Source organism: Phragmites australis, chromosome 15 (genome assembly GCF_958298935.1).
Source record: "Phragmites australis chromosome 15, lpPhrAust1.1, whole genome shotgun sequence".
In the NCBI taxonomy this organism is placed as follows: Eukaryota; Viridiplantae; Streptophyta; class Magnoliopsida; order Poales; family Poaceae; genus Phragmites; species Phragmites australis.
The window spans coordinates 25,763,913-25,775,999 of NC_084935.1; the positions used below are offsets into that span (position 1 = coordinate 25,763,913).

The 12,087-nt window shown below is 43.6% G+C and overlaps 1 protein-coding gene across 1 annotated transcript; it reads right to left on the reverse strand.

Annotated features, from left to right (window-relative positions):
* Positions 1–2,901: 2,901 nt before the first annotated feature.
* Positions 2,902–12,039, reverse strand: LOC133892245 (uncharacterized protein At4g14100-like). The gene is made up of 5 exons (XM_062332938.1): positions 12,022–12,039; positions 10,479–10,661; positions 4,116–4,701; positions 3,281–3,534; positions 2,902–3,192 (listed from the first exon to the last, which is right to left on the reverse strand). Exons 1-4 carry the CDS (start codon positions 12,037–12,039, stop codon positions 3,320–3,322), a joined length of 1,002 nt encoding a protein of 333 aa, XP_062188922.1. The 3' UTR covers positions 2,902–3,192; positions 3,281–3,319.
* Positions 12,040–12,087: the final 48 nt, after the last annotated feature.

The following is a 12,087-nucleotide window of genomic DNA, read 5'->3' on the forward strand; positions in this document are numbered from 1 at the left end:
AGATGAATGAAGACGGCGTGTTGATAAGTTCAAGCAAAAGGGATACCGGTGCAAGTGACAAGGCGGCCCGAGGGATCAGGAGCGGGAGAGACTTACCGATGGTCGAGATCGCAAGATGGAGTACACGTATCGATATTGAATCGCTTGCTTAAGGTGTAAGAAAGTGGCGATGAGTCGCACTTTAAGAAGCGTGCAAGGTGGTTGCTCAATTTGGCCTCAAAACCGTGGGAAAGAGAAGTGCACGTAGCATCATCACGAAGCTTGCGTCAAGACGAAGCTAAGTCATAAAGGCATCACGGCCGTCCGATTGATGAGGAAAAAGATGGACAAAATTACCCTCAGTGGTATGTAGAAGTGTATTGGAAGAGAGGAATATATTGAGAATAATTTAGGAAACTTAGGGGTTAAGGAACCTAGACTATAAATAGAAAGGGAGTGCTAGTTGAGCCCTTTGAGCCATCTATTTGAGAGTTGTGTGCTAGGATTTTTGGAGATGGAGAGAGGAGTGTTTAGCCTATGTATTAGGTGAGAGTTTTTGTATGCAAAAATATTTTATAATCCATCAAAAATAGGGCATTACTCTGCAAGAAATGAAGTTTATATTTCCTCTTGTACTTGTATTTATCTCCTTCTACTTTTCCTCTATTGGCTCCCTTGCTTGGTTCCAAGTTTCTCGGTTTTGGTTGCAATTTCTGTTTTTGTCTGAAAGCTGAAATTTTCCACCATATTGAAGTTGTTCTTCTTGTTGCTAGAGGCATAAAATTCACATTCATAATTGGTCTTAAATTCCCATGCCTCTAAATCATCAACTTGAAGATTTTCTTCACCCGGTGACTATCTCCTTGGATTGAAGTGTTTCTTTCTCATTTCAAGCATTTGTGTGCGATGACACATGTATTGGTTTTCAATGAAACCTAGTGTTCAATTCCATCCATGAGAGCCATACTTTCCTTGGAGATTTTCATTGTGACTTGTTTCTCTCCTTTATGTTGCTTCCGCTCTTTTTTTTAGGTGTGTTTGGTGATAAAATACGAAAAGACCATCTGTTTCGGAAGAAATTTGTTGAGGCGTCTATTCATCCCCCCTCCTCTAGTCGTCATTCTCAGTCCTACACTAGGGATGGAACTAGGTTGTGTTTCTTTGAGCACAAGATAGTTCACCTAGAAACTAGCGAACATTTAGGTTAAGGTTGCTTAATTTTCTTTGCAATAGTTTCTATACTTGAAAAAGGTTTTAGAATCCAATTCACACAACCCTTCTTGGGTATCTTGATCCTTCAATTGGTACCAGTGCCTCATGCTCATAAACTAGGCTTCACCGCGTAGAGCAAGATGCATAACGGGGTCGATATTGTTCCATACTTCGATGACAATGATTTGCATATTGGAATATTAGAATTGCTAGTCATCTAGAGGCCATTAACCCCGGAGTATGGAATGTTGTCGTAGAGGGCTATCCCATGCCATGCAATCGAGATCAAACCAAGTGGAATGCCAAGTTTAGAAACACCAACTTTGATGGGATTAGAAAGGAGGTGTTTAGAGTCTGTAGCATTACTTGTGCTCATAAGATTTGGGTAACTCGTGAAGAAATTTATAAGGGATCCAAGAATGTTTGTGAGGAAAGGCTATATGTCATTCAAGTGAAACTCAATAGTTTTAAGATGTTTCATCATGAATATGCTAATAACATGTGGCCACACAAACTTGGAAAAAGCAAAAGACAAATAAAAGGATTTGCATATGAAAAGACTATGTTAATACTACTCCCAATCTGCACTAATGTTGTGCTACATGGCGCCTAAGCACCTCCTGTCCCTAAGGGAACTACTCACTCATTGCAATAGAAATGCAACTCAAAATAAAAGCAAGGAAGATCATCATAAAAAAACGAAGAACACAATTGAAAGCAAAGATGAGTAGCTTCCTTGATGCGATGAATGTTTACATCAAGAGATTACGGTGGAGGCCTAGTGCAATGGATCTAATGGGTGTGGAAGGATGAACTATGGTGAAAAATAGGCTGGTGGTTGGATCTTTCTTCCGGTGTCTCTCATTCTCTTGGTGGCCGCTCCTTGATTCAAATTGGTGCCACCCTTAACTAACCACATAAATAGGAATTTGCTATCTCGAAGTCATTTGACAACGCCGCTTTCATAAAAAGTTATTTGATTTGACGAGCTGGACCCAGGGGAGCATGGTACGATCACTATCAAACCTTCTTGAAACTTATATGAGGTGTTGTTAGTATAGTTGGCTTTCTTTTCACGAGATCTTCGCGCCTATCTGCATAGATTTGCACAATCTTCTCTTTTTCTATGGGTTTAACAAAATGAAACTTATCTCATACAAATTGCAATTAATCAATGATTAGACGAGCAATAATTATTAGAAATATTCCTGAAATCACTATGTAATATGATGAGTATTTTGGATGCATCCCTAATCACCTCGATTACATCTACTAGTTAATCATCTAGTTGCGAACTAGATGAAGAATTAAGCATATGCATGGTAAACAAGACCGAGAGAAAATAAGATCGATAAATCATGATACCAGCAGATAATACTTCGTTAAGTGTTTTGTTCTCTAATCATCAAGAGGATACTTAAAAGAAATGAAAGTAGAGAAGAGCGAAAACACTCTGCTATTGGTACGCTATGGTGTGTTTTCCATGAAGATCAAGGCGTAACAAGGTATGTCTATCAAAGTATTAAAGTATTAAATAAGTCTGCGCTTAACGATCCTGCCTAAAACGATCCTGGCTAAATGTTTTTTCTTACACCAACTTGACATGGTTATAATGTTCTATAGAAAGGTGAAATATAACTTTGATTGGTACAAGAAAAATTCTCCCTCGGTTCTTTTCTACCTCGTTTAATGTATTGCAAATGTTTACCATAGCTCAAACATTAGGTTCATTGGTCAGTTGAAAGAGGGGTGGTACAAAAGAGTTACAGTTCACTATTCAACAAATACAAATAGTCATATTTTCCCTTTACATGAATCTATATTATTTTGGGCATGCAGAAGTCTAAAACACTATATACGATGCATGACATTCTCCTTGAGATAATTATGCCTCCAGATTTGTATACCGTGCATCTCTAACTTTCACCTGGCTCTAACCCCAGATTTGTCTGAATGGTAGGCAATGGCAATTCAGCGAGGCAGTGGCGACTGTTACTGTTACTGCAAAGTGCAGAATGACTGTTACTGCAAATGCCAACAGGGTTCAAGAAGCAGAGTGTGATTAACAGAGCCGTGGTCAGTAGATCACCGTTAGGAATGCCTCTCATCAGTCAATCATCAAGAAAGCTCACTGGTCAAATGATGCAGCTGCAGCCGGAGCCCCCGCGAACATGATCAGGCTGTTCATTGCATCGGCCCTGCTGCCCTCGCCGTCAACTCCATCTGCAGCGACATTGGCGGTGTCGGCATTGCCGCCATTGAAGCAATAAGCCGGCGCCTGCCACTTGGAGGAGTCCTCCAGCACTCCCCCTTCCTCAAAGCTCATCACATGCCGCTCCATCCCTGGGAAACAAGAGCGCACGGTGTTGAAGTAATCTTATTGCCGTTTAGATTCTGGTTAGATAGTTCAGTTAGTTTGTTTTCGTCAGAGTTGTTATCTCCACGTTGAGCACTGACCGCGGCATGTGCGGATCGTGCGCGTCATCGCTTCCCAATCGAAATAAATAGAGAAGAAAACCCGAAAAGGCTGCTGGAGTTCGCAGCGCAAAATCCCGTCTCTGAAAAATTCAGTTCGTCAGACTACGGTAGTTTGTCTAAAAAACTTCAGATTTACGTCAGAGAGGGAGAGCGGGCGAGTTCTGAATCCAATTGCGATTAAGCTGAGCGCGAGCGAACCAGCTGACGTCCAACACACGGATCATCATTCCGCTGCATCAAGCAGATACTGAACAGCTGAAGAACTCAAGAAATTTTGAGTTCTAGATAGCCGGCCAGAACTAGCAGCTAACCCCTTAGGAAGGAAAGAATTTCACGGGATAGGGGGGAATTCCCATGTATTGAACGGGACCTAGACGACGATGTCAACCATTCGACATCTGCAATCCTGGATGGAGGAGAGTGAATTGCACGATGAGATGGAGTACCATTGAAGTTCCAGCGGACGGGGCGGCCGGTGGCGACGTCCGCGTAGTACCGGACGAAGACGAAGTTGGTCCAGACATGGCAGTCGAACCCGTCGGCGGCCTCGCGGCCGAGGTAGACGGCGCCGTTGGCGAGCCAGTCCGGCGGCAGGAGGCCCACGGGGAAGCGCATGGTGCGGCAGGACGCGGAGTCGAACAGGTAGGAGGTGCCGTTGGTCCACTCGACGTTGTAGAGCGGTTCGACCGAGAGCTGGTCCCGCAAGACGTTCAGGTCGCGCCCCCGCGGCCAGTCGTAGTAGAGGTCGATCAGCTGCAGCCGCCCGCCGCTCTCGGTGTGGTTCGTGAAGACCACCGCGTGGAACTGCTCCGGCCACGGCGTCGGCACCGGGGGAGTGACCTTGGCATTGGTCGTGGTGGCGGCGAGGAGGAGCGGAAGCAGCAGGAGCAGCGACGGCATCGGCGTCTCTTGCGGCTTATCGGGGTCTATCTCTCGGTCTGTGGCTCTGTACCGACCAGCCCTACAGGCCTCCAGCCCACAGGAAAAGTGTAGGAAAAGCAGCCTGTCGGGGTGGGTCCCACTAGTTCCCGCCTAAATGGAAAAATTGTAGAAAAGGATTCGCCACGTTTCCGAGAAGCAACGCTGTCCAGAAAGATCCTACGAGATCTTATCCATATCGCGGAGAGGATTTTTCATAGTACAAGATTATATAAAATTTGTTTCTTGTTTCTCGGATTCATTAGATTTGCTAGTTTTTTGTCCTTTTGTTTTTGGTTACTTCAAAACTTCAGTTATTTTGAGGATCATGCATTTGGAGGTATGATTTCGTTAAATTCTCGTTAGATTTAAATTTCTCACGTGAAATTCATGTATTCTGAACGGACCAAAGTGATTGCTCAACAACATAAATAGCATAGCTTCCACAGTCGGGTTGCTGCAATCATCCTCTTCTCCATCATGGAGCGTGAAGCCGGCACATCACTTGCGCTGCATGTCCTCTCAGATAAATTCGCACCCCGCGGTATGCACCATTATCATTTGAAGAGATACGACCCCTTCTAGGTGAATAGCTCTTTGGCTCTTTTTCTAGTCGATTATCTTTTATGCTTTTTGGCCGGGGTCGGTCATGTAAACTTCTTTTTAATATAGAGCTCATGTGCGTTCATTTCAAAAAAAAAAAAATAATTGACCTCATGAGAATGTGTTTGGTGTTGCAACTTCACCTCTCTGTCTAACAACGTCTCGCTCTCTCTTATCTTCCAGCGTCTCTTATGCCGATTTAACCGAGAAAAATTCCCTGGCATCGAAGTGCCAAGCCAATATATCCTCCATCTTCTGTTTGATTGGGATTGCCAGAATATGTTTGACATCTTCCTCCCAAATTATGTCCTGTACCAGCAGTTTGTCCCACTCCACAGTAGCTGGATCAATTAGCTTAGACACCCTAGAGAGTATCCACTGACCTCGTGGAGTAATGGGTCTTCTTGTAACCCAGTTAGGGACCCAAGGATCCAGCCATATGTTTACGTGTTCTCCATTGCCAACCACTACGTAAAAAATAGATATGGATAATAGGTATTGTACTTGTCACCTCAAACACGTCTGATGGTTCCGTATCCGTCACCAATAATGAACAAAGGTGACAGATATTAACTGTTACCCGTCATCTATAACCATCTTCCATATGTTAAGAAGAAAATTATAGGTGACAGGTGAGCTCTTCACCCGTCACTTATATGTATAATAAATGATTATAGATTAGTTATAGTGACAGGTGACTTTTACACTCGTCACTTATGTTTTTTATAAAAGACCGGTAGCTATGTTACCCGTCACTTATAGTTTTCACCTCTGTACTGGGAGAAGGACATAAGTGCTTGATAACCTAGTTACCCGTCACTTATAAAGAACATAAGTGACGGGTAGACATTTTACCCGTCACTTATGTTCCTTTTGCTCGGTAGGAATGAGTTGTTTCCTGGCTGCATCCTAGAACGTAGCTAGGATTTAGCAGTCGTCTTCTCCCTGCAAATAATAGCAACACATCCAAATACATATCGATAAACATACTTGTAGGAGTACTCACTTCATCACAGAACTGTAAATATTACAAAGTTTAAATGTATTCATTATAGAATCATAAATGTTACAAAGTTCCGATCAACTCATAATTACTTAAGACTTCACAACTTAAGGCTTATGTAGTGGAACTCACCCTATAGGCTGATAACGTCAGACACCATGAACTCAGCGATTCATCGTCGAATATCCGCGAGTACACCGGCATCGAGAAACATACACTTGTATTGCTGCATAATTTAATGCATAACCAATGTCATGTTACCATGGAATTAAACTAATTACTGAAATTAGTTATGAATAATCTTGTACTGAATTTACATCGGGGGATTTGATATTCTTTGCTCGGAGCGTGTTCTACGCAACATAGAATCCACAGGTGTTGCCCGGTGGTTGTTGGTGGCACTGCTAAAAAGAAACTTTACTGTTAGATGAAAAGAGAAAAAAAAACAGCAACAGAGAATATTTGGTATTTTTTTGGTAGCACTTACCGCGTACCCAGTCTTGTGTGTCAGCCTACGACCGGCTTTAACTTATATGACAAGGAGTTGTTTTATAACGTTGTAATCACGTGATCTAAGTTTGCCTTTTGCAGATGTTGGTCTTGATGAGTCGACGTAGAACACCAAGTCCCACTCGAGGAAAATGTTAAGTAAGATTCAATGGCCACGGTGTTGTGGGCGCCCATCAGGTACTTCACTTTTGAGTATTGTTGCATTATCCTGGCCATATAATTCACAGCGTAGTCGGGGTGAAGTTGGATGACCGATAATTGTAATGGCCTCAGGGTCAAGAAATGTGACAGGATCCTTGTTCTTCCTTGTTTCTTTCATCAAGTGTCTACAGATAAGGACACAGTTAGATTCAAGTCTTAATGGTATTAATTAATAAATATCCAGTATCATGAGACTTACAATGTGAAGACCCGTAATAACGATACATCCAGGCCATCAAGGTTGAAGAGGTCGTATAAGTCATTGAAACCCACAATGAAGTAATCGTCTTGATCACTTAAGAAGTGTCGTCGTTTGTACTGTACGACTATGGACTGATCATTGTTGTCTCTACAAGCCTGTACATAATAATTATGCAGGTCGATACATGCATGTCCCGCCCTGACTAACTCATCTACCGTCATCAAGGGCTCCCCATATTTGAATTTCATGTTGGCCTGAGTCCACACTGGTGCAATGTCCGTGGACTTCTTCATCGGTACAATGGATTTTGACTTCGCCGATACAATAGCCTTCGACATCTCCGGCAGGGGCTTCTTAGAGTCTTTCTTCTCGACCTCCTTTTCCTTCTTCTTTTTTGGGCTCTCTAGTCAAGACGGTATTGGGTCTGGAAGCGAGACTCTCGGATGCGGAGGAGAATGCGGTGAAGCTGGCTTCTCTAGAGAAGGAGAAGGTAGTGAAGCTGCCTTCTCAGGAGGTGACCAGCGCGGCGACGGTGCAATTGGAGCTCGTCCAGACTGGGATGCACTGGAGACCACGTTGTCGCCTCTCTTCCACTGGATCCTTTGATGAAGAGCTTCACCGAGAGTTATGACTTCCTCATTGGGGGGACCTCCAACACGTGATCAGTGGCATTGCTATGTACCATATCCACCATAACCACGGCATAGCCTGCACGTATCGGGACCGTATGTAAGATACGGACGCCTAGAAGCACCTGGCCCCATGCAACCTCAATGTGATATCCGACAGGCTTGATTACAAGGCTGCAGGACGTGGGCCCTTCTAGCAGGTCGATTGTATCCGACTCAGTCTGGGTAGCAACTACTTGTTGCTCGACCTCCCTGTAGGCACAGCTACTCTTCCCTACAGCTCCAGGGCTAAAATCCTATGGCATGAAAATCTCTATTCCCTTTGCTGCAAGCTGCCCCATGATGCTTGAGTAAACTTTCTGGGTGATGTCTCATGTCAATGCATCCACATCCTCTGCATCCGATCTCTTCCTCTTCTTGTACATCCCGATGTCTTCGGGAAAGCCGTATTTCCAGCCCTGGGAACTTGATACACCTCGCACTCGACCTGGGTGCTCCGGGTTTCCCAGCGCCATCGTGAGAACATCACTTTCCCTGACCCCGGTGAAAAAACCTTAGCTGACTTCGGCTGCCTTTTCTTTGACTTTTTCTGCGACTGCCTGGGTTTCGCTGTTTCTGAATGTGATTTCCCCGCTATAAGACAGCTCACCCCTTGCACGCAAATATGACCGTGATCGTCCCGGGAATTGATTCCAAGGATTCTCGCGGCCTTCTCTGGCTAATTTCTCGTCCTCGGCCTGCCATTTCGCCCTTTTCCCAGCATAACCTGCTGCGTTGGTCCTGTTGTCATGCTTGTTCTTAGCCCGAAGCTGCTTCTTCTTCTCACTCTCTGTCTTGAATTGCTCTGAGTTCTTCATCTGCACAAAGGCATCCCAATCTTCCGGTTTCAGGTGTTTGTAGCTCTCGTAGGGTGCCACCCCTTTTTCTAAGTACCGATTCACAAGCTTGCTCTTAAAGCTTCGGTGAAGTTTCGTGATCGCTTTCATTGCTGCATTGACCGCGGCGTTCTTTTGACGCTCGCTCATGTTTCCATGGTACTCCAGATACTCCATGACGACATTATTGAACAAGTCCCTCTTTGCTTCGTCACTGAGGTCATTGAACTTAGTCGTTATCGGCACCCTCTCCCGAGCAATAAGCCCTACGACCCTCTGAAATCTTTTCAGGGCATTTTCATTCGTAGGCAGCCCGTCAGCATCGATTCCTATGACGGTAACCTTGTCCGTCGGCCACTGTGTTTGTGTCCTTGGCTTTTGGGCGCGTGCAACACTACCAGCTGTCTGGCTTGGAGACTGTGCTACCGCCATCTAGGGAGAAAAAAGGGGAGTTGACATAAACAAAGAATATTCCTCCATTCAACAAGTATAAAATATATTGACTCGCTCATATAAATACCTCTTCGGCGTGATTGTATTCTTCGTCACTTACCCGATGTCGGCTCTCCCGATTCGGTGACGGGTCAGGGCTTGGGATGTGATACTGGCTTTTGCTGCTGCTGGAGGAGGACGTCGGGTGCGGGCTTGGGCTCCTATCCACCCCATCTTGTGCCGGGGCGGCCTCTAGTGCTAGCATACTCTGTGCTTTTGGTTTCTTAGGGGTGACAGTCCTCTTCTTCCCCATGATTTCTTAGAGGAAAGAAAAGGAATCAAGGTTGACGATTATGATCCCCAAATTTCACCATTGGCTCCAACTAATACATAACGAACCTTATCACCCAACTAACATATATAAGTAACTGAAAAGTAACACCAATAGCAGAGGAATGTAAAGTCCAGGCAAATATAGTTGTCCAAGATTCTTTTCTGGACGTACTGATGGCATATATAGTTGTCCTTCTAGTAGTATACTACCACATACTTTTTCATCTTTACTAATTCAGTTTGACTTTATTTCAAGATTAAACCTAGCATGAGGGCGTCCAGAGTACATGCATATTTGTGAAAGAAAAATAATCATGACTATATGCATATAATTGGATCTAGGGCTTGTGGTGATGACATGCGTGTACATACAATGTCCTGGAAACACTTCAAACATACTTGAGGTAGCCGGCTATGCTAGTTAAGTATGTACGTTGGTCAAAAAGTTCAAAGATGCATGCACATGGACTAACACACAGCTGCTACTTGATACGTTTTTTAGCTATATGTATGTGGTGAATGTCTTTTTGATTACTATACTAGTCATATATATATATATATATATATATATATATATATGTATATATATTTACATACACTAGCTGTAATTTGTAAAAACGGTCAGTTATAACATGCCAGTTGGGTTTTCTCTATTGGACAATACCATTCATGCAAGAAATGCTTTAACCCTTAATTATCTCATGAAATAACAATATGATTCTCTATGGGAGAAGGAGAAGGGGGAATTGATGCGTGAAGTACAACGACAACATACCAAGATTATCGGCCTCTACCCATGTTTTTTTTTCCCGATTACAAGGTAACATACGTACAATACCGCTAAGTATGTACACCATATTCATATATCTATGAATACATTCCTATCACATGTCTAAAAATAATAATATATATGTAAATATATAACCGGTACTATTCAATATTGTTTTCTCAAGGATAATGAAATCCTATGGACCATCTCCTCCTTGTGCACCATCAGAACCGCAAGAACTAGAGCACCATCTCCTTCTCCTTGTGCATCACACCTTGTGACTCCTCTCTATCTCCTAGAACTGAACTGCATGCAGCGAGGAGAGGGCGCAAACCTTGACGACGGCGACGGGGTCGGGGGGCGACGACGCGTGGCGACGGGGCGACGGTGACGGGTCGATGGCGATAGGGCGACGACGACGGGTCGATGGCGACAGGGCGACGGCGACGGGTCGATGGCGACGGGTGGACGGCGACGGCTCGTGGCGGCGGGTGGAGGGCGACAGCGACGGCGAACCCTAACTTTGCACAGGCAAAAAGACTTAGGCAAAACGAGACTGTAGGCGTGGGGACTAGCTAGGGTTATATAAAAAAAGTTATAGGTGACGGGTGATAATATTACCTGTCACCTATAATTATCACCCGTCTTGTAAGTAAAATGTGACAGGTTATAATATTACCCGTCACCTTTTACTTCGACTCGGTCTGTACATGTAAGTGATAGGTGACGGGTTATAAATGTCACCTGTCACTTATTGTAAATAAAAGGTGATGGGTTTTTAATATCACCCGTCACCTTTTACTTCGACTCGGCCTGTACATACAAGTGATAGGTGACGGTTTATAAATATCACCCGTCACTTATTTCCTGTAAAAGATGACGGGTTATTATAACCCGTCACCTATTGGAAGTAAAAATTCAAATGTTACATTGATATTAAAAATTCAAATTTGACATTAATATTACAAATTCAAATAACTTTGAAACTTAAAATTCAATTTTGACATTAACATTAACAATTCAAATAACTTAAAAGTCAAATTTGCCATTTTATTACAAATTTGACATTAATATTACAAATTTCACACTGAAATTCAAATTCATCATTTTTGTGCTTTCTTGACATGAATCCCTTCGTTATGGTCGGGGCGGATGTAAGGAGTTTCCTCGATCGGCGAAAGGCGTGGCACGACTGCAGTAGCAAAAGGGGGGATTTCATCGAATTGATTGAACTCCTCCTCATCAAACCACATGGCGTTTCTTCTTTGTTGTGTCAGTCACATAAAAGACTTGGTGAACATCTTTAGCGAGTACAAATGGTTCAAACTTGTATCCGACATGTTTGAAATCAATGCTAGTGAACCCATACTTGTCATTAGTGACGCCCTTTGCCCCACGTACCCAATGGCACCGAAACAGGGCTACCTTGAATCCCAAGTAGTTCAGCTCCCAGATCTCCTCTATTTGACCGTAGTATGTGCCCCTCTGCATGTCGTTGTCATAAGCTTCTATACGGACACCACTGTTCTGGTATATGCTCTTCTCATCTTGGGCAACTATGTAAAATGTGTATCCGTTTATATCGTACCCTTGATATGTCATAATTGTGTATATAGGACCCGATGCCAGTTTTTTTATCAGAGCACTTGTAGGAGTACTCGATTGTCTAATTCGATCTCGGAACCAAGTTATAAACCTTCGCATATGTTGCCTCGCAACCCAAGCTTCAGTCTGCCCTGGATTCTCTTCAAGCAGCATCTGCTTGTGCTCATCGACATATCGGCACACTTCGCTCATTTGTTGCAGCACGAGGAAATGAGCTTGGTCATAAGCCTTCGGATTATGAGTTATTGCCATCTTCCCCAGAACTTTCACACCTGTGAGCCTCCCCTCATGGCGAGACTTAGGCACGCCAATTGGGTTATTTGGGTCGGTGTAATTAA